The 23,991-nt window shown below is 40.0% G+C and overlaps 1 protein-coding gene across 1 annotated transcript; it reads left to right on the top strand.

Moving 5' to 3' along the window:
* The first annotated feature begins 5,239 nt into the window (after window positions 1-5,239).
* LOC133799890 (uncharacterized) lies at window positions 5,240-14,535 on the top strand. Its single transcript, XM_062237879.1, has 6 exons — window positions 5,240-5,348; window positions 11,175-11,251; window positions 11,396-11,447; window positions 12,644-12,733; window positions 13,306-13,432; window positions 14,138-14,535. Exons 1-6 carry the CDS (start codon window positions 5,240-5,242, stop codon window positions 14,334-14,336), a joined length of 654 nt encoding a protein of 217 aa, XP_062093863.1. The 3' UTR covers window positions 14,337-14,535.
* The last annotated feature ends 9,456 nt before the right edge of the window (window positions 14,536-23,991 follow it).

Genomic DNA, 23,991 nt, shown 5'->3' with positions numbered 1-23,991 from the left:
GGATTAGAGCACTGCCAGTGATGGTGGATAGTAGGGAACTATCAGTAGATTTGATTGAGTTTGGTATGGATGATTTTGATATGATTTTGGGGATGGATTGGCTAGTCAGATACGGAGCCACTATAGATTGTTGGAAGAAGATGGTGACTTCTGAGCCTGAGGGTGAGGACCCCTTTGTTTTTGTGGATACTATGCATCGATCCCATGTTTCTATGATATTGGCATTAAGAGCTAAGGACCTATTATAAGGAGGTTGTATAGGTTTTCTAGATAGTGTGGTTGATTTCCCTAAAGTTACTCCAGTGGGTCTGGGAGAGACTAGACTAGTACACAATTTCTTGGACATGTTTCCTAAGGACTTACTGGGACTACCGCCGCACAGGGAAATTCAGTTCATCATTGAGTTAGCGTCGAGTATAGAGCCAATGTCGAGGGAACCATATAGGATGGTTCTGACAAAGTTAAAGGAGTTAAAGATACAATTACAGGAGCTTCTAGACTTCAGATTTATCAGGCCTAGCTTCTCACCATGGGGTACTCCAGTTTTATTTGTTAAGAAGAAGGATGGAACTCGGAGAATGTGTATAGACTACAGGGAGTTAAACAAGTTGACCATCAAGAACAAGTACCCCTACCAAGGATAGATGACCTGTTCGACCAGCTACAGGGTAAGACGGTATTCTCGAAGATTAATCTTCGATCTGGTTATCACCAGCTGAGGATCTAGGATGAGGATATTCCGAAGACAGCCTTTCGTACAAGTTATGGGCATTATGAGTTATTGGCCATGTCGTTTGGTTTGACCAATTCCACAGCAGCGTTTATGGATCAAATGAATTGGGTTCAAGGACTTCTTAGACCAGTTTGTGATTTTCTTCATCAACGACATCCTAGTTTACTCCAGCTAGGAGGCAAAGCATGAGTAGCAACGCAGACTGGTATTGTAGAAATTGAGAGAGCATCAGTCGTACTCTAAGTTTAAGAAATGTGAGTTCTGGCTACCGGAAGTGACATTCCTAGGACACATTATTAGTGAATATGGGATTAAGGTATATCCAGCCAAGGTAGAGATAGTTAGGGATTGGCTGAGGCCGAGGCCCTTAAGGGTGATGTCGCGTCACGAGGCCAAGGTACAAGGCCGGGTCGCGAGGGCATCAAGGGCCTGAACAATATGCCAATCTCACGAGGCACCTACCTTGCGCATCCATCTCGTGAGGTGCCCTTGCTTCACGCATGTCTTGCGAGGTCGTGTCGTGAGGGCCTCAAGGGCCTGGTCTGTATGCCCATATCGTGAGGCACCTACCTCGCGCATCCATCTCACAAGGAGCCCCCTACCTCGTACATCTATCTCGCGAACCATCTGCCTCATGCATGTCTTGCGAGGGCGTGTTGCGAGGGCCTCTAGGGCCAGATCCATATGCCCATCTCGTGAGGCGTCTACCTTGCATATCCATCTTGTGAGGCGCCCCCTACCTTGTATATCCATCTCACGAACTGCCTGCCTCGTGCATGTCTTACGATGTCGTGTCATGAGGGTCTCATGTGCCTGATTTGTATGCCCATCTCGCGAGGCACCCCGGCCTTATGCACTACGACCATGCCGCTTGCAAGGCATCCACGCCTGGTGCCACCAAGGGACGGTGGGCCTCGTGCCTAAATATCGTCGAGGAGCTACAGGAGTCATGTAGAGCAAAGAAGATGCCATTATGGATGAGACTCTGGCTATGCGAGGCCCGACACCCCTCTATACATCAAGGAGACCCAGGCTACCCCACTAAAGAATCCATAAGTCATTCACACTTAGCCAAAGATAATGAAACTTGGAGCAATGCTGTGTCTTAGACATGTAAGAACAACCATTAGGTATAGGGTGCACGTACTATCATGGGATGTATGACCATGTGGAGGACAGAGGGGTGACTCTGACATCCATATCATACATGTAGTAATGGTACGAATTAGTTCAAAGAGTGGAGGCACTACTTGCACGCCTCTAACGATACCAGAGCCGACGTCACAGCCTCGTGCACCACTATGTCCGGTGCCACTGCCTTAACAATGTACTTATGTATAATTTTGTCCCCCAAGGCCACAATGTATCAGAAACCATTAGAGCTCCACTATAAATAGACCTTCACCCCTCCAGCAAAGGGGTCGAAAAATTGGACATTGTAACCAGAGACTATTGAGTAATACAAATATTCTCCCCCTGTTCACTCTGCAACATGATTCTAAGTTTATATAGCCATCCTAAATTCTTCTATGCTTCTTTACTACTCTCTGTTTACTCTTATGCTCATAAGTTTTCTGATCTAACTTGGTTGATGAGTTTTCACTGTCAACAGTTTGGCGCCGTCTGTGGGAAGGACGACTATCAAGACGTTCTTCTTCCATCAATTTTGACAAGAAAAAAGGCCATGGCATTCAAAATTCCTACGGGAATCTCAAGATGTTGAGATTCACCTTCACGAAGGCCAACTAAAAGCTTCCAGAATAGACCCTCCACCACCTGAGAATGGAGGTATGACGGAGGAACATCCAACCTTTGGAGAGGAGAAGGAGTCATCTCTCCGGCAGTCCAACCTAGGGGAGGTCATCGTGAACCATCTACGACCAATGTGGTTTGCCTGAGTACGCACCCTCCTCCTCAACCACCGATTGCACCGCGCTCCGGCCACCGGGATCCATGCCTCTCTTTGCACAGGCCTGATAATAGTTTGCAGGTGCACTCCGTGAGTCCCAACTCTAGAACTCACTTTTCAAGAATGAGATACGTGAGTTTCACATAAAAAATCAAAGGTTGGAAGCCACAATAGAGAACATGCAGGAGGTGTTGAATGACCTGTTGCAAGGAATGTCAAGCATGCCCCTTCCCTAGCATAGGAGAAAAAGCATGCATGAGGAGAAACCACCATACCTGTGGATGGTGACAAAACGTAGATCTCCACTTTTTATACCCCTCGCCTAGAACGCAAGGAAGATTATGCACCAATGGTGAAACCTAGCGCAAACCCCACCTATAGGAGGTGCGAACCCAAGACTACCCCCACATGAGCTTCACCTGACTTGTGGGAGAAATTTAACCAGAAAGGGTCTGAGGTAAAAATCACACCCCTCACAGATCCCCCGAGGATCACAACCAAAGTAAGGGTTCAGTATGAGGAGGGAACTATACATCAAAATGCAAAGCCCTCGAGGCAAGATTATCACTGCACCTGGGGGGCACAGAGATGATGAAGAATTTGACCATGATTTTCCCTTCACAAAGGAGTTTCAGGTTGAGAAACTCCCCACCAACTTCAAAGAGCCTCGCATGACTTCGTACGAGGCTACTACAGACCCAAAGTATCACTTAGACCCCTTTAATAACTTGATGAGGTTAAGGGGGGTCAACAGTAGAGCAAAGTGTCATTGCTTTGTCGTTATACTTAAAGGAGTTGCGTACAAGTGGTTCAAGAGGTTAAAGCCACGAACAATCAAGTCATGGCAATAATTCTCTGGAAAATTTCTTCAGCAACACCATGCAGTCTGTGGTTACGTTAGGCCAATTACCAGCCCCGCTAACATGAAATAAGGCGAGAATGAAAGTCTGAAAAGCTATATCCATAGGTTCAATATGGAAGCAACAAAGTTGGGAAGTTCAACTAAAGCAGAGCTCAAGATGGCTATTATAGCCGGAGTTCATCCAGGAAGTAAATTATGGGGTAACATGCTCAAGAGAGAAGTTACAAACTTAGATGACTTCTTCGAAAGATCACAAAAGTATATACATGTGGAGGAGGGCCATAAGAACTTTCATGTTAAGGGAAGCAAACCTTCCCCCAATCACCCTTCAACCAATACATCTAAAGATTCTGTGTAGAAGAGAACGTCTTGATAGAGGAGTCACTGATCAAGTTAAAAATTTGAAGAGGTCTACAAAAAGCCTTCAAAGAATAAGCTAGTTGGATTCATCAAATCATCACAATCAGCCCCCATAAAGATCTAAAGAAGTCACCCAGCTGATTCCATAGATCTAGAATTGTCAAACCATATCAGAGAAAACAAAAAACAAAGTGCTTGGCAAGAAAGATCTCACAAACCACTTAGGTGGTATTAGACCCGACCTCAACAAGCACCTAGCATGTGCAAAATAGGTGCCTAGCCTCATGAGCCTTAACATGCACCTAGCCATGTGCAAAATAGGTGCCTAGCCTTGCAAGCCTCAACAGGCACCTAGCCATGTGCAAAATAGGTGCCTAGCCTTGCGAGCCTCGACAGGCACCCAGCCATGTGCAAAATAGGCGCCTAGCCTCACGAGCCTCAATAGGTGCCTAGCCAAGTGCGAAACAGGCGTCTGGCCTTGTGACATGTATATATATATATATATAAAAGTACTTATAATACATATATGTGAGAGCGGTGAACCTTATGAGACAACATTTGAATCTATAAGGACTAGCTACCCTTATAGAATCTAAAAATGTCAAAAGGTCCCTAAAAAATGACCTCTTCACGAACAAACTCATCCTACAAAGGGACCATGTCGTAGAAGATGAAAGGGGAGCCCAAAGAGATCCCTAAGTATAGATCGACTGAGTCACCTTACTAAGGGAAAAAAGGCCTTGAAAATAAGTGCTCGCAAGGTTTCACAAGGACCATCTCCCTATAAGGATCCCGGCACGAGGGGAAATCACCTCAAAAACCGAAAAAGTGTCTCAAAGAAGACACTTATGAAAAGGGTCTCAAAGAAGATGCTTACGAAAAGGGTCTCAAAGAAGATGCTTGCAAAAATAGTACTATGCCTAATGATGAGAAGGACGCTTCTCGTAAAAACTAAAACGTGCGCTTAAAAAATATATAGAAGGATAGTGAGAGCCCAAAGGGCCAACATATCCTTACAAGTAGTCAAGGTGCACCAACAGACACGAAGCACACATAGTAGAGAGGTCCCAAAGTGAACCCTTTCAAAATATAGAGGTGCTAATAAGAGACCCATGTGCATAAATACACTGATAATGTTTTCTCACAAAATAAGCATAGGATGTAGTGCGACTCGTCAAAAGTTCCTCATGAAGAAAACGCAAAATCTGAAAAAACCTCTCAGGTAAAATAAGTGAAGTAGTGTTACAACCAAATCAAAGTAAAAATAAAGAAGCTGCCCGCATATGGGAGAAAAAGATGAGGCAGGAAAAAAAACTTCATGGTTTCCTACTGCGAGCACTCCTTTTGGCAGCCTTAACAACATTGCGGCAACCAAATGAGGAAAAGTCAGAGCCAAGATTCTGTTCCATATAAGGACTTTAGCTTGCGCTCTTTTCCTACTCTTAGACGGAGAGGAAGTCTTCTCAAGTCCCCGAATCTTGGAAGTAAGCTAATCATTCTCCGTCCCAGCCAAAGGTCGATCTTTTATCGACATCACTTATACTTCAAGGCTATCAATTAACGGGCAAGTACTAATAGACTTCCCAGTCGAGTTGACTTGTTGGTAATAAAGAAAGAGGCAACAAGACAAAGGAACTACAAGAAAGAATTTCTAAAGCACTCTTCACTGTGAAATTTGACAAGTGTTGTATATGCGTAAGGCACCCAGGGCAACATCTTAACAGCGCCACATAAGATCCCACCTTGTCCAACCGATGATTCTTTGGCCTCTTCGAGTAGATTGTCTCAAGCTTCTTCGTGCGACCCGAAGTTTTGTACAATAATGAAACCTGTGAGATCTATATAAAAGAATAATTGGCATTAATTGAACTTCAAATAAGTCTTAAGGATTGCCATTCATTGAGTATGATTTTCCATATATTGTAAATGGAGGAAGGCAGTTGCACCATGAATGTCACAAAGATGGCACACACAAAAAAAAAAGAGTATATAAGAACGCCTGAAAGCCTCCTTATAGACTAGGGGCGAGTGTGAATGCCAAAAATCTGCCAAGGAAAAAAGGATCAGTCCCTTATTGAAATAAATGGCTAAGGGTCACTTATTCATTCCATCGGGGTCGCATCTATGGGTCTCACAAGACCATAATCTAAGAAATACTCCCATATCTCGAGGCCCCAGTCGCGTCGCGAGGCCAAGGTGCAAGGCCATGTCGCAAGGGCCTCAAGGGCCTGATCTGTATGCCAATCTCGCAAGACGCCTACCTCACGCATCCATCTCGTGAGGTGCCCCCTGCCTCGCGCATATCTTGTGAGGCCATGTCGCGAAGGCCTCAAGGGCCTGATTCATATGCCCATTTCATGAGGCGCCCCCTACCTCATCAATCTGTCTCGCGAACTGCCTGCCTCACGCATGTCTTGCGAGGTCATGTCACGAGGGCCTTAAGGGCCTAATCCGTATGCCCATATTGCGAGGCACCTACCTCGCACATCCATCTCATGAGGCACCCCTACCTCATATATCCATCTTGCAAACCGCTTGCCTCATGCATGTCTTACGATGACGTATCGCAAGGGTCTCATGTGCCTGATCTGTATGCCCATCCCGCAAGGCGCCCCTGCCTTATGCACTGTGACCATGCCGCTTGCAAGGCATCTGTGCCTGGTGCCACCGAGGGATGGTAGGCCTCGCACCCAAATATCATCGAGGAGCTACGAGACTCATGTAGAGCAGAGAAGACACCATTATGGACGAGACTTTGGCTATGCAAGGCCCAACACCCCTCTATACATCAAGGAGACCCAGGCTACCCCGCTGAAGAATCCATAAGTCATTCAACACTTAGCCAAAGATAATGAAACTTGGAGCAATGTTGTGTCTTAAACATGTAAGAACAACCATTAGGAACAGGGTGCACGTACGAGCATGAAATGTACGACCGTGTAGAGGACAGAGGCATGACTCTGACATTTGAATCATACATGTAGTAATGGTACGAATTAGTACAAAGAGTGGAGGCACTACTTGCACGCCTCTAACGATATACCAGAGCCAACATCACAGCCTCCTGCACCACTATGTCTGGTGCAATTGCCCTGACAATGTACTTATGTATAATTTTGTCCCCTAGGACCACAATGTATCAAGAGCCATTACAGCTTCACTATAAATAGACCTTCACCCCTCCAGCAAAGGGGTCGAAAAATTGGACATTGTAACTAGAGAATTTTTGAGTAATACAAATATTCTCCCCGTGTTAACCCTGCAACATGATTCTAAGTCTATATAGCCATCCTAAGTTCTTCTATGCTTCTTTACTACTCTCTGTTTACTCTTAAGCTCATAAATTTTCTAATCTAACATGGTTGACGAGTTCTCACAGTCAACATATTTTTAAAGATTGCCACACCATTGACTGAGCTGGCATGGAAGAATCTAAAGTTCACATGGTTAGAAAAATGTGAGGGTAGCTTCGAGGAGTTGAAGTGACGACTAATTACTGCCCCTATGTTGAGCCTCCCTTCGGAGGGAGGGAAGTTTGTAGTGTATTGTGACGCATCGAGACTAGGATTTGGATGTGTGTTGATGCAAAATGAGAAGGTTATTTCCTATGCATTGCGACAACTGAAGGAGTATGAGTAGAGGTATCCTACCCATGATTTGGAACTAGAAATGGTGGTGTTTGCACTGAAAGTGTGGTGACATTATTTGTACGGGGAGAAGTGTGAAATATACAACGATCATAAGAGTTTGAAGTATTTCTACAACCAGAAGAACTTAAACATGAGACAGAGGCCTTGGCTAGAATTGATGAAGGACTATAACTATGGCATCCTTTACCACCGAGGAATATCCAATGTAGTGGTAGATGCATTTAGCCGGATGGGCCCAGGACAGTTGTTTAGTTCGAAGTAGATATCGAAGGAATTACCAGAAGAGATGGCTAGAGTGAGGATAGAGCTAGTTGTGGGCCGGTTGGCCAATATTACTTTACAGTCTACCCTCCTGGAAAGGATAAGAGAGAGTTAGATGGATGATGCGCAGTTGCAAGAGGTTAGAGGAAATGTCCTAGCTGGAGTAGCAAAGGATTATTCTATTTCAGAGATGGGTTTACTACGATACAAGGATCGGATCTGTGTTCCGATGGATATGGGTATTAGACAAGTGATACTTGATGAATCTCATACTATACCATACTCACTCCATCCAAGCACCACGAAGATGTACCAGGATCTACGGACTTTATATTGGCGGCCTGGGATGAAGAAGGATGTGGTTGAATGCGTAGCCAAGTGTTTAACCTGTCAGCAGGTAAAGGCTGAGCATCAGCGACCAACGAGGTCGTTACATCCTTTGGTTATTCCCGAGTGGAAGCAGGAAGATATTACTATGGATTTCGTGGGAGGTTTACCCAGGACAGTGGGGTTGTTTGAGTCGGTGTGGGTGATAGTAGACTAATACACCAAGTCAGCTCACTTTCTACTAGTGAGGACAACCTATACTGTAAACACTACTACAAAATTGTACTTAGACGACATACATGAGATGACGTTTGTAGTAGAACTATCGTGCTATATTAAAAATATACATGACACAACAGTTGCTCACAAACTGTTGTGCCATGCAAATTAAAACTCACATGAAATGACAGTTCGAATGAGACTGATGTAACATGCCTATTTTTAACATGAGACAACATTTCTACTCAAATTGTTGTCTAATGCAATACAAATTTTCTAATCAAGTACTAATTTAATTTGTATTTTTTAATATAATTTAATATATTTTATGTAAATATATTCATAAAAAAGTATTAATTAATAATTTGCAACACACAATAGCTACTAGTTAAATAATGAGTTTTCTTTTTATTTGAGTTATTCAAATAATTGTTTAAATTTTTAATACTTTTTTGTAATATTAATTTCTAATTGAATTACTTATTATATATTTAATAAAAGAAGATTTCTTTCATTAAAAATTCAGTAATGGTCACTACAAAAAACTTCACTTTTAGCGACCAGGATTTTAGAGACTAAATTTAATTAGTCACTAAAAGTTGGTTTTTGCGACTAATATTTAGTAGCGAGAAGATTTGGTTGTAAGATAAGATTTTATTGGTACCAAAAGCATTGGCAACTAAATTTTTAGTCATTGTTTGTTATTTTTAGCGACTACATATCTTCTTAGTGAGGGAAACGTTGGCACCATATTGTTTTGTGTATTAAAATCATTTAGTTGCTAAAAAATGTGTATTACACTTTCACCAACTAATTATTTAATCACTATATAGCTAAGATTAAAAAATTAAATATTATGTAACTATTATAACTAGTTGTTGAAAATTATGATATTCACTAGTAAAATTGTGTTCAAAATATATGTATAAACTTTAAATTGGTAGAATAATAATTTTAATTCTCCCAAAAAATTAAATTTATTACATAATTGATCATATAATTAAACAGGTATCATATGGATTAATAATTTTTCAAAAAATATATTTTTCGTTAAAGGCAGTATTTATGGGTGTTATTTTTCTTAAACTCACTACAAAAAAAATAATGTCTTTACCTACACATTTTTTAGTTACACATAATTATGTGTAAGTAAATATATATTTTCTTACACATAGTTTTAATATATGTCAAAATAATTATGTGTAAGTAAACACTACATTTAGCTACACATATATGTGTAAGTAAAAATATTTTACATAATTTTAATGACATGTCAAATAAAATTATTGCTTACACTTAGTTATGTGTAAGTAAATATATATTTACTGACACATATGTGTAAGTAAAAATTACAAATTCAAAATTTTAGCTACACATATATGTATAGGTAATAAAATATTTATAATTTTTGTTGACATGGTAATAATTTAAACTTTTTCTTACACTTAATTATATGTAAGTACATATAGATTTACTTACACATAATATAAGCATTTGTAAAGATAAATATGTGAAAGTAAAAGTTACATGTATGGAATTATAGCTACACATATATGTGTAAGTAATAAAGTGTTTGATGATGTGTCAAATTATACTTTTATTACTTGCACTTAATTATGTGTAAATAAATATAGATTTGTTTACACATACTATGAGCATGTACAAGGACACAGATGTGTAAGTAAAAGTTACATGTACAAAATTTCAGCTATACATATATGTGTAAATAATAAAGAGTATATATATGTTTGATGATGTAGAAAAATATATTGTTACTTACACTTAATTATGTGTAACTGAATATAGTGTTTCTTACACATAATATGGGCATGTGTAAGAAAAAGTTATATGTACGAAATTTTAACTACATATATGTGTAAGTAATAATATGTTTACATATTTTAGATGATGTGACAATTTAAACTTTTACTTACACTTAATTATGTGTAATTAAGTAGATACAGATTTGCCTGCACATACTATGAATATTTGTAAGAATAAATATGTCCAAGTAGAAATTTTTATACACAAAATTATAGCAACACATATATGTGTAAGTAAAAAAAATATTTATATATTTTGATGATGTGGTACACTTAATTATGTGTAAATAAATATAGAAGTCCTTACACATAATATCACCATGTGTAAGTAAAAGTTACAAGTGCAATACACATATTTTTCATATATTTAGTTACACAAAGGTATATATTATGTATTTCCTCGTACGTGAACTAATTTTGAAGCCTTTCACCACTACGAAATTGGGCTTCCCAAAGTCAATTTTTTTTTTAAGTCCTTACACATAATATCACCATGTGTAAGTAAAAGTTACAAGTGCCATACACATATTTTTCATATATTTAGTTACACAAAGGTATATATTATGTATTTCCTTGCACATGAACTAATTTTGGAGCCTTTCACCACTACGAAATTGGGCTTCCCAAAGTCAATTTTTTTTTTTAAATAAACAAAAAGAGATGGCCCACAAACAAGCCCAAATCTGCATCTGCAGTCCCTCACGACTTTCTCAATTGTGCATCTTCCATCACACGCTTCTCTGCCATCTTAAGCCATTTCCCTCAGCGACTTCTCTGCAAATTCCGACAGGCGAACTGCTCCTTCTCCCTCAGCGAACCTTTATTTCTGGGCGACTTCTCTGCCATTTCAGGCCTTCTCCCTCGGCTCCCCTTCTCTCTCCCTTTCGTGCGTAATCTCCTCCATTGCTCCGTGGACGGCGATCTGAGAAATGTAATTTCAACCCATTATTTTTCAATTTTGATCTGTAAAAGTATGATTTATATGTGTTTCAATGTTCTTTTGACCTATTATTTAATTTTCTTGTTGTAGATTTAAGGAGTTCAAAGTTTAAAACCTTAAACCTAAAAGATCTTTGGGTCCGAATTCTTATCACTCAAAAAGTCAAGGTGAGTACAATTTTATTTATTTTCCTTTCTAGTTTGTATTGAGTTTTGAGGTTTAATTTCTTTCTTGGTTCGATTGGAAGGTTAGGGTTTAGTTGGTCTAGGTTTGTTTCTTTTCTCTTCTTTTTGTCTTTGGATTTTTTATAGAAGAATGAAAACTTTGTGGCATTGGGTTTGATTGGGTCTGTTTGGGTCATTGGTTCGCACTTATGATGTTAAAGATTCTAAAGAGTATAAAACTTTTTTTTTTTGGGATGGGAGAGAGATGTATGTGTATTAACATCTTGACAATTAAATATAGCGTAGATCTAAAGAAGTCTTAGTTTTTAACAAATTTAATTTCTCTCATTAATTGAAATCATGAGTTGAGGCTTGGAACTTTTGTTGTTAGGCTATGTGTAGGGATAGCCGTATGGTGCAGCTGCTACTGAAATTGAAAAAGCTAAGAGAGTGAAAGAGTATTCATTTAAAGAAAGAGGGTAATTTGTTTGTTTCTTCTTTTGTTTTTTTTTTTCCAAATTTTGTTTTTCTTTTAACATGGTTGAATCCTCTGGAAAAACTATTGCTAGTTCTTGAGAATCACTTGTGTTTTTTTTGGTGTAATAAAATATTTGTTTTCCTTGATTCCCCTGCCATGTATACTTTTTCTGCTCTTTGATCATTATAAATTTATAATGTCAGTTTTGATCATAATCTGCTGTTTTTGGTTTAGAGCCATACTAAAATGTCAACATAGCTCCCCATTAAATTGTTGTGGTGGAATACTTGTAAGTCTAAATTGTTGTTGAGAAACTCATAATCTTTTTACTCCATATATTTTTTTATAGAGATAATTGTCAAACTTAATTATCAAGTGAAATCCAAAATATAACCTTGGAAATTTCCAAACATATACTGTACTACTGCCTTTTCTGATGTTGCACTTTTATAGCATAAATTGAATACACATTCTAAAGCATGTGTTTTCTATTTAGGAGTTGGAAATGACCCCAGAGAAGATTGTTACTTCAGCATCCCCAAAGAAGTATGTCTGTTCATGTCTCTTATTATTTTACGAATTTTTTTCAAGTAAAAAGATTTGAAATAAGACCCAAATTTCTAATATTCTATTGGCCGAGGAAGATTGGATATAGTTTCTTGAGTCTTAACTGATGCTACATATTTTTCCATGATATGAAAGATAATTTCTTTTCTTAGGCACTCAGATAAACTGAAAACAGCTCAAAGTCAAAAAATGTATATCACTTGATGGCTGATTGTATTTTGCAATTTAAAATTCTCTTCTTTTTTTTTACCATATAAACTGGGGAAAAACAAAACAAGACAAGGTAATATAAAATTTAAGCTAGACTTTTCAAGTGATTTATGTTTGGAGCCCGTTTAATAGAAAGTAAGATTTAATAATTAAGGTGCTTTTAGCATTTGCGAAGAAATCATTGGCCCTATTTCCAGCTAAGTTTCAAAAGAGCATGTGGATAAAGCAAGGTGTGTGTGTGTGTGTGTTTTCAGTTCTTGAGAATAATTTCAAGGAAAATTTCTTTTTATGTGTTGAAATACCTTATGTAATTGAGTAAATTGTAAGCCAGAATTTAGTCTCTCTCATATAAACATTGAGCCAGAGAGAGAAAGAGACTAACGGTGGTTCTTCCAGGCTTGGTAGGTTTTAAGGTTTTTTGTGAGGGAGTGCCTTAACAGTCCTCTTAGAGAGTAAGAAAAATTCTTATCTATTAGGTACAACATTTAATTTTCTTTTGGGGGTTTTTTAATTACATGGTTGGGTAACTTCGGTTTATGAGTTTTTGGAACAATGTTTTCTTCTTTTCATCTTGGTATTGCTGGTAATGTCTTTTTACTGTTATCAAAACTAGTAATGCCTCTCTGTTTACTATAATAATTATTATTATTATTACAAGTAGAAAACTGGAAGGTAGTTGAAATTGGGCTTGGAATGATTCACAATTTTGTATTATTTATGGTCTTTCGAAATTGGTTGATTTTTCCATGAGTTGCTATAAAGCACTAAAATACAATATAAACTAAATGTTTTCACAATACAGGTAGTTTTGTTGTGGTTGATGACAATGGGAAGGTGAAGGCTCTTGAATCTGGCAGCAAGGTGACATGCATTGTTTCTAAAGTTCTCTTCTATGAACAAGTGTGTGCTGTTCGGAAGTCACCGAAATGGTATGTTTTCTCTTTGCACGTACAGTGTTGTGAATGATCATAATTTTTTGTTTTCTTTTCTTTTGTTGACATAATTTTGTTGGCCACCCTCTACCAATTTTTCTGTTCAACAAAAATAATGTTTTGTAGCTATTGATTGTTTGCAACCCCTAGTCAAAATCTGAACTTGACATACTAAGGTCTGTAATAATGCATAGTCACATTGAATGGAATAAGGTTTCTTCTCATTATCTATTTTGTATTAACATATCACTGATAGACTGGCTTCAAGGTAGTGTTCCTTTCTTCAGCTTTTTATGCTGACTTTTAAATTGGAGAATATGACCCTTTTGTGTGTAAATAATAGTAGGAATTTTTCAAGCTTAATGCCCCCTGCTGGGTATGGAAAAATCTGAACTTAAGAAACATACTATCTCTTCTTGAAGATTGTTATTTATTTTTATTTACTAGTCTTTTTGTACCAGTTACCACTCTTCTTGATCAGTATACATGGACTTATTGAATCAAACTGTTTCAAAATTGTACTTTAATCTACCGATGGGCTGTCCTTGTTGTACCACTCACTGATTAAATAAAAGTAAAGAGTAATCTGATTAAATAAGCAGTCATAGTAGCAAATTTCCATTAAGCTTTTCATATCCCTTTTCCAATGCCATTTCATATTAATGTTTTGTTCCTTTCTTTTGCTTTTACCACTCAATGCAGGGCAGAAGTCTTCAAAGAAACAGTTTTGGATAATTCTAATGGAAGTCGAGAGGGAGAGACTTCGCAACAAGAAGATAATGATCTTGAATCGAGTTGTGATGAGGACGATGTACTACCTCCACTTGAAGCCAATACAAACAGAAATAGACCGTTTGAATTGCACCAGGAATCTGATTCAGGTTCAGAATCTGATTCTTGACAATTGCCTTGGTGCGCTTGAATTAGAATTAGTGAGAAGACAACAATTTTAATGTGTATCTTTGATTTCAGTGTTAAAATTCTAAAACAGTAATATAATCTCAAAAAATTTAATCAGAAAACATGCTAAATGCACCTTTTTTTTTTACTTTGGTCTACTGTCTGCCATTTGATTCTACTATATATTCCAGCAACTCACAGGCACAGAATGATTCAGATGCACTTGTTTCTTTTGTTATGATAATCATAAAAGATGTATCATTTGTCCACATTAAAATTAAAAAATATACTAATTCTAGTTTTTAGTTAGCACTTACATAGTTATTGCAAGTGTATATTTTGATCTTGTAATTTTTAGATTTGGAACATATTGAGTTTAATTGATTTTATCTGCCTGTTGATTCTGTGTGAACTATGTTGTAATTACACAAGAAATTATGAATGAATATAGTGGTTGAAAATAGAGAAATGAAAAAAATTCTCATATTCTACATGGGATGTTGGTTTCCAAAAAACGGTCGTCTTATGTATTGCAGGGGACGATACTTGCACATAAATTGTCATCTCATATAGTGTAGGAGAACGACGCTCGAGTAGGAACTGTCATCTCATTTACTGTTGTGGATGACGCTTGCATAGGAACTGTCGTCTCATGTACCACAAGAGACAACACTTGTACAAGAACTATCGTCTCATGCAGGACAGGAAATGACGCTTTTATTTAAACCGTTGTTTTATGCTTTACATGGCATGACATTGCATGAGACAACGATATTAGAACCGACGTACCAGAGTCCATACGACGGTTTAAAACCATCATCACATGTCAATTTTGTAGTAGTGAAATCAGTATGCAGAGTTATATGCGAGAGAGATTGTACGCATGCATGGAGTTCCCAAATTTATAGTATCAGAACGGGATTCCATATTCACCTCCAAGTTTTGGGGTGGTTTGCAGAAGGCTATGGGAACTCAGTTAAAGTTCAGTACAACCTTGCATCCTCAGACAGATGGAAAATCTGAGAGGACCATCCAGATATTGGAGGACATTCTTAGAGAATTATTTCTAGACTTCGAGGGGTCTTGGAGTAAGTACCTCTCATTGATTGAGTTCTTGTACAACAACATTTATCAATCAATGATTGGAGTGGCTCCATACGAGATGTTATATGGAAAGAAATGTAGAGCACCCATTCATTGAGATGAGATGGGGAAGAGGAAGTATTTGGGACCGGAGATTATTCAGAAGACTAATGAGGCTATTGAGATGATCTGAGCTCGAATGCTCACTTGGCAGAGCAGACAGAAAAGCTACGCTGAATCTAAGCGTAGGGACGTGGAGTTCCAGGTGGGGGACCACGTGTTACAGTGTGTTTCACCAATGCGAGGGGTGAGGAGATTTGGGAAAAAGGGCAAGTTGAGCCCTATATTCATAGGACCTTTTGAGATCCTGGAGAGGATCGGGCAGGTAGCCTATAGATTGGCTCTACCACCGTCATTATCAGGAGTTCACGACGCATTCCACATCTCTATGCTTCGGAAGTATGTCTTGGATAGGCCTCATGTATTGGGATATGAGGGTCTAGAGCTACAAAATGATTTATCGTATGAGGAGACACCGGTTCAGATCCTAGGTAGGAAGGATAAAGTATTGAGGAACAAGATAATTCCTTTAGTCAAAGTGTTGTGGAGGAATACCAAGGTCGAGGAAGCAACCTGGGAGCTTGAGTCAGCTATGCGAAATCAGTATCCTGAGTTATTCAGGTAAATTTTGAGGACAAAATTCTCAGTAGAAGGGGATAGTTGTCACGACCCAAAAATGCTAATAGGGTTTAGTGCCTTCATTAGCGTGCTAAGAGGGCCTAATTGGATATGTGTGTGATTAATTGATTAAATGCATGACTATGTGGCATGCACGATTTATATGATACTGTGAATATATTTATACACATGTTTATGAGTATTAAATATGCATGTGGGTCCATTCTTGCTCATAAGGGCATGTCTGTAATTTTGACACGTTAGGGCATATACGTGGTTATATGTGGTAAATGGTTGAGACCACATTATTATGTGGATATAATTGCATTATATGGCTTAAGGCGATCCTAGTGAGCGGATTAGTAGAATAGTCACAGCGGGGTTTAATACCGGACTCGGGGTGAGCCTAGGGGTATTTTGGCAAACTTAACATATATTTGGGATTTATCGAGTAACAGGTATATTTGATGATTAATTGGGCTTGTTGGGATTAATTGGGAATTGGTAGGATGACTCGAGAAATTAGCAAAAATCGGGATTAATGAACGTTTTACCCTTAAGGGCAATGGGAAGTTTTAGTTGGTTTTAGGAGCATTTTGGTCTTTTTCTTAGTTAAGGGATACACTGAGCTGATTCTAGGAAATACCCAACCCACCGGAATTCTCAACTCTCAGCTCTCTCTCTCTCTCTCCCCCTCACTCATGTTCTCTCTCTCCCTTTCCTATGCTTTGAAGCGAAGGGAATTTTGAAGGGAAAAGCCAGGGAATTAAGCTTAAGGACTTGGGAAATTAAGCTAGGAACAAATGAGTAATCTTTGAGGGTTAAAGCTTCTAACTGAGGTATGATTTCAGGTTCTGAGCTGCTGATTTTCTAGCTAGTTTTGATCATGTTGGGGGTTTTGTGGGAGGGCTGAATTCTGTATTTTGGGGAGGATTAAACTAGTGTTATAGGCTATATGTGTTAATTTTGAAGTGATAATAAGAATTATGGACCTGGTTTTGGATTGGGTGTATAGTTAGGTTGAAATTTAAAGGATGTAGCTGGGAAAAATGTTGGAGAAACCCAGGGATTTATGGGGTCACGCAGGCGTGCCGTGGCCCACGTGCCCAGAAGGTTCTGGGAGGGCTTGCTGACTTGTGGCCAGGCCGCGGCCCGCCTAGGCAGCCATAGCCTAGGTTAGAGTTTAGGCTCGGGGAGGCTCGGGGATTTATACCAAAGTGATCGGGACAAATTCTACTACCTGGTTTAGTAGAATTTAAGGGCCCGGAAGCTAGTATTTGTTTCCAAAACATTTAATTGGATTATAATTTGATAGTTATCCATTGTTGCTTATGACTAGGGTTACCGTTAAGGCTCAAGACTGGGGATCATTCTTGGGATCGCTCTTTACCCTACGCTCGGGACTTGAGGTAAGAAAACTGCACCCAAGTGGTTGTGAATGGGACTGAGATTCTCTATAAGAGAACATATGTGTTATGCAATTATATATCTGCTATGTGTGATGTGAAAGTACGTCCTAAGGGAGTCGGGGCTGATGATAAGTGTACAGAACCCAGCTCAGCCTAAGCAAGCCGGGATCAGCTAAATAACCAAAGGGCTCAGCCTACGGGCGCTGACACCTAGATATTTGTATTATTGATTGAGTTATATGTTTGAAAGTATATGTTTTTCATTGCCTAGCTTAATACTTGTATTCTGTTGATTAATTAAACTTATTGGGTTGAAAATTTTTATATACTCTTGTTGATGTCTATGCTTGTTGATTATGGTTTTCTTGCTAGGCCTTGGCTCACGGATGCTATGTGGTGCAGGTAAAGGCAAAGGAAAGCTAAACCAGCCATGAGTTGGAGAGCTATTGGGGCGGAGTGTACATTGACAACTGCTCGACCGCCATGGCCGAGGGATTTACAGGGACTAGAGCTCAAACTTGTATTTTTCCATTTAGACTGGCTACAGCTGTATTGACTTTTGAGAGTTGTTTCCTCCATGTAAACCTTATTTTTGGGATCCCATGTATCACACTCTTATTTTAATGAAAATCAATCATTTTACGATCAAAATCTTTTAACCCTAACCTGTTAGAAGACTTTCGAAACACATTTATGTTCAAATAACCTGAGTAGCAGGTCTTGCACTATTTTAAACACACAGTGTAACGGTACTGGTTACCCAGGGCGTTGCAAGTCGGCGCTGAGATTGTGGCTACAGATGATAATCAAGGTCAGAACCCTCCACCAGCCCCTGAGAACTGGTAGCAAGTGCTTGTTGATATGCAAGCCAGACTTCAAAGTGAAGAGGAGAAGATCTGATTATTGAGACAACAGGTTCCATATGGGGGTGCTGCATCAGTCATGCCACCTTTTGTGGAATCAGTTGTGCAGCAACTAGAGGTTGAAAATAGGTTGGAACCGCTGTATGAAAGATTTAGGAAATAACACCCTCCAACCTTTGATGGAGGTTCGGATCCACTCAAGGCTGAGCAGTGGATGAGCCTGACTACCTCCATCCTGGATTTTATAAGGGTGGTAGGTTTATGATAGAGTGGTGTGCGCCACCTTTATGTCTTGGGACGATGCCCGTATTTGGTGGGAGGTGGCATCCCAAACTTGAAATGTTATTACTATGAGTCGGGTGAGTTTTGTGACTTGTTTAACCAGAAGTATTACAGTAATACAGTTAGAGCAGCGAAAGTGAATGAGTTTACCAGTTTGGTGCAGGGTAGTATGTCAGTCACTGAGTATGCTTTGAAATTTGACAGGCTGGCTAAATTTGTGCCTGACCTAGTGCCAACAGATGCAGCCAGGCAAGACAGATTTGTTAGGGGGAAAAATTCTATGATAACCCGTGATGTTCGAAATATGTTAGTACCTGGGGAAACTACTTATGCCCAGGTGGTTGAGAAATCCCTCATAGCTGAGGAGGCAGAGAACAAGATATGGAGGGAGAATGTTGCATGTCATGATGTTCAGAGGACAGTGTCTCAATTTGTGGGGTCTGGTAGGGGCGGAGGCCCTAATGACCAGAAGAGGAAGACCCCTGGCACCTTGACCACTGCAGATCCTGATAAAAGGGGCTGGGGTGTTCATGGCAGCCGCCAGAGCGGCAATGAGACTTGGAGGAGTTACCCAGAGTGTGCTAGGTACAGGAGGCGCCATTTGGTAGAATTTCGGTCGAAGCCATGTTATTTGTGCGTGGTGGTTGGACATCTCAAGAAGTACTGCCTGAGTGCGAAGAAAGAGGAACCCAAGAAGGCAGACAACGTGACTCCAGCTCGAGTGTTCGCTCTGACACAAGCAGAGGCTGAGGCTAGTCCCTCAGTAATGACAGGTCATCTTTCTAGAGTTGGCACTTCTTACACTATATTGATTGATTCTACTGCTACACACTCATTTGTTTCTAGTAGAGTGATTGATAGATTGTGTATACCCTGTGACTATTATACTGTGGGGTTCCGGGCGTTATTGCAGATCAGGGAACTGGTAGTCTCTAGGAGATGGGTTAGTTCATTGCCAGTGGGAGTGGACAACAGAGACCTATCAATGGATTTCATTGACTTGGGTATGGACGATTTTGACATGATTCTGGGAATGGATTGGTTAGCCAGGTACGGGGCAACTATAGACTGCAAGAAAAAGATGGTGACTTTTGAGCCTAAGGGTGAGGACCCTTTTGTTTTTGTTGGCACTGTGCATGGACCTCGTACTCCTATGATATCAGCATTGGGGGCTAGGGACATATTGCAAGGAGATTGCATAGGATTCCTAGCTAGTGTTGTGGACACCGCTAAGGTCATGCCAGTGGGACTAGAAGATACCAGACTAGTTTGTGAATTCTTAGATGTATTCCCTGAGGACTTACTAGGATTGCCACTGCACCAGGAGATTGGGTTCGTGATTGAATTGGCACCAGGTATAGAACCAGTATCTAGATCACCATAGAGAATGACTCCAACAGAACTGAAAGAGTTAAAGGTACAGTTATAGGAATTACTGGACCTGGGATTTATCAGACCTAGCTTCTCACCGTGGGGTGCACCAGTTTTATTTGTGAAGAAAAAGGATTGGACCCTGAGGATGTGTATAGATTACAAGGAATCAAACAACCTGACTATCAAGAACAAGTACCCATTACCAAGGATAGACGACCTGTTTGACCAGTTGTAGGGTAAGACAATGTTTTTGAAAATTGATCTTCGATCTGGTTATCACCAGCTGAGGATCGGATAAGAATATTCCAAACACGGCCTTTCGAACAAGGTATGCAACGCCCTAAATAACCAAGACCATTACACTGTGTATTTAAAATCGTGCAAGACTTGCTAATCAAGTTATTTAGTTTAAAATGTGACCCTAAAGTCATAATTGAGTTAGTGTTAAAAGATTTTGGTGATAAACGGGCAATTTTTCATTTAAATAAATGTTTAGTACATGGGATCCCAAAAACGGGCTTTAAAGGACAAATTTACAGCCTTCAAAAGTTAAATACAAGCATAAGCCACTCTAATGGCAAAATACGCATTTTAGGTTTTCTTGTCCCTTTACTATCCCTCGGCCGTGGCGGACGAGCAACTGACTATGTACATCCCACCCCCAGAGCTCTCCAACTCAGGATTGGTCCACCTTACCCTTGCCCTTACCCGCACCACGTAGCACCCGTGAGCCAAGGCCCAACAAGAAAACCATAAATCATAGCATAAGCAATACAGACAATCAAATGATCCATAAAATAGTTAACCAATTTTTCAGCATGTCATAATGGTCATCTAAATCAGAGAGGACAGTCAATTATTCGCAAGCCACTCAATCCAACATTCAACAAGCTATAAGCTACAATTTAACAATAGTAAACATATCATAATCATCATACAATACTCAGGGTTGATGCCCTTAGGCCACACCCTCTATTTAACCCACTGACTCTGGCTTGCGAAGGCCTAGCTCAGTGATTATTTAGATAACCTCAGCTCTCAGTGGCCGAGCCGCGTCCTGTGCGCAAATATCAGTCCCAACACTCTTAGGTCGTTTATTTCATGCTCACATGGCATATCATAATCATACAGCATGTGTATTCAAATATAGGGAACCTTAGTTCGAACATAGCCACACAAACACATGTAGTTTCCTTACCTTTAATTCCGAGCAGAGAAGGTGAAATGGTTCCGAGCACGATCCTTAACCCCGAGCCTTGGCGATAAACCTAGTCACAAGAGCCAATGGTATTCATCAACTTCCAATCAAAATAAAATACCTAGAAGACAGAAACTAGTCTTCGAGACCTCCATTCCTACTAAATCGGGTAGTAGAAAGTGTCCTGAGAGCCCAGGTTTTAACCCCCAAGCCCTAACAATCCTTGAAACAATTCTAAGGCTAAAAACCACAGGCGGGTCGCGACTTGGCTTAGTGGGTCGCGAATTGCCCCCAAGTCAGAGAGCACGTCCCAAGCCAAAGGGAAGGTGGGCCGCGACTTGGCCTAGTGAGTCGCAGTGCACCCTCAAGTCAGAGGCATCCCCTAGGCCAAAATGGCCACACGCGTCGCGTCGTCCCCAGGCTGGATCACGGCGCGCCCCTTCAAACCCAAAAAATATGGGTTCTTCACAAGCATCTCCGAGCCAAGAACAATAAAACTAACCCATAATTTTCCCCCAACAATTCTCTTCAATTCAACACTACACCAGCCACAAATTCAAGACTAAACTACTTATTTTAAACACCAAAAACCTCAGCAATATCCCTCAATTACTAGCTCAATACAACTAGAATCCATACCCCAACACAACAATAATTCATCATTTAAATACTTAGAACTCTACTTAACAAACCCAGTCAAATTCAAAGTTGATAACCACAATCCTTAACTCAATTATGACTGAGTTCCTCCCTGTTTTCCAGCTCCAACTCCCAGCTAGAAACTACCTAGCTTTCCTTCTACTTTCCTTCAAAGAACTCCAGCCAAAGCCCGAGCTTATGCCCCTTTATTTACCTTAGCTTCAATGTTCAACAAGGGAGAGTGAGAAAGAGGGAGTACGTGAGAGAGATGAGGGAGTCTTCCAATTGATTCCTTCTGTTTCTAGTTTCCGCTAGTGCCTAAATCCTGAGTATATCCTTTGATTTTAAGAAAAGACTATTTTTCCCTCCCATATAAAACTTAGTTCCTTAATTAATCTAAGGGTAAAGTGGTCATTCTCCCCAATTCCTGCTAATTCCTCCAATGTTCTCACTATTTATCAGATAATCTCGTCATCCAATTAATTTTAAATTATTCATCAAATGTCTAATAATCCCTGAGATATTTTCTAAATTCCAAAAATACCCCCAGGCTCCCCCCGAGCTGGGAATAAATCCCCACCGTGACTATTTCGCCAATCCGCTCACTAGGACCGTCTCGAGCCATATACTGCAAATATATCCACATAATAATGTGGTCTCAAAAATTAATCACATATAATCACAATTATGCCCTCAACGAGCCAAAATTACATATACGCCCTTATAATCTAAACAGGCCCGCATGCATATTTAATTCTCATAAACATGCATTTCACATAACCATATTTTCATATAATCATATAGTCATGCATCTAATCATTAAAATCACACATATACCAACTATGCCCTCTCGACACACTAATCAAGACCCTTAAGCCTTATTAGCAATTTTGGGTTGTTACAACTACCCCCTCCTACTGAGAATTTCGTCCTCGGAATTTACTTGAATACCTCAGGATACTAATCCCGCATCGTTGACTCAAGCTCTCAGGTTGCTTCCTCGACCTTGCTATTCCTCCATAACACTTTAAATAGAGGAACCACCTTGTTCTGTACAACCTTATCTTTTCTGTCTAAGACCTAAACCGGTCGCTCCTCATAAGACAAATCTGTCTGCAATTCCAAGTCTTCATACTTCAACACAAGAGTTGCATCTGAGACGTACTTCCGAAGCATAGAAACGTTGAATACATCATGAACTCCCGACAATGATTATGGCAGAGCTAATATGTAAGCCACCTTCTCGATCCTCTCCAAGATCTCAAAGGGTCCATTGAATCTAGGGCTCAGCTTGCCCTTCTTCCCAAACCTTCTCACCCCTCGTAGTGGTGAAACTCACAGAAACAAGTGATCCCCTACCTAGAACTCCATGTCCCTACACTTAGGATCAGCGTAGCTTTTCTGTCTACTCTATGAAGCAAGCATTCGAGCTTAGATATTCTCGATAGCCTCATTAGTCTTTTGAACCATGTCCGATCCCAAATACCTCCTCTCACCCATCTCATCCCAATTAATGGGCAATCTACATCTCCTCCCATATAACAACTCATATGAAGCTACTCCAATCGTTGATTGATAATTGTTGTTGTATGAAAACTCAATCAACGAGAGATACTTACTCCAAGACCCCTCAAAGTCTATTATGCATGCTCTAAGCATATCCTCCAACACCTGAATCATCCTCTTAGACTGTCCATCAGTCTGAGGATGAAGGGTCGTGCTGAACTTTAACTGAGTCCCCATAGCCTTCTGCAACCCACCCCAAAATCTGGAGGTAAAGATAGGATCCTGGTCTGACACTATAGACTTAGGAACCCCGTGGAGACATACAATCTCCCTCACATACAGCACCGCATACTGATCCATAGTGTAGGTCGTCTTCACTGGTAGAAAGTGAGCTGACTTGGTGTATCTGTCTACTAGCACCCACACCGAGTCATGTAGCCCCATTGTTGTGGGTAAACCTCCCACAAAATACATCGTAATATCCTCCCATTTCCACTCAGGAATACCCAAAGGTTGTAGCAACCCTGTTGGTCTCTGATGCTCAGCTTTCACCTGCTGACAAGTCCAACACCTGGCCACGTACTCTACCACATCCTTCTTCACCCCAGGCCACCAATACAACGT

This window comes from Humulus lupulus, chromosome 9 (assembly GCF_963169125.1).
Source record: "Humulus lupulus chromosome 9, drHumLupu1.1, whole genome shotgun sequence".
NCBI classification, from domain to species: domain Eukaryota; kingdom Viridiplantae; phylum Streptophyta; class Magnoliopsida; order Rosales; family Cannabaceae; genus Humulus; species Humulus lupulus.
This window is presented reverse-complemented; position numbering and strand designations above follow the sequence as displayed.

Coding starts and splice junctions, on each gene's coding strand:
- LOC133799890 (XM_062237879.1), top strand. CDS start 5,240: ATGAGGAAAAGTCAGAGCCAAGATTCTGTTCCATATAAGGACTTTAGC. Junction 11,252..11,395: donor TTATCACTCAAAAAGTCAAG/GTGAGTACAATT, acceptor GATTTTTTATAG/AAGAATGAAAACTTTGTGGC. Junction 11,448..12,643: donor TGGGTCTGTTTGGGTCATTG/GTTCGCACTTAT, acceptor ATAGAAAGTAAG/ATTTAATAATTAAGGTGCTT.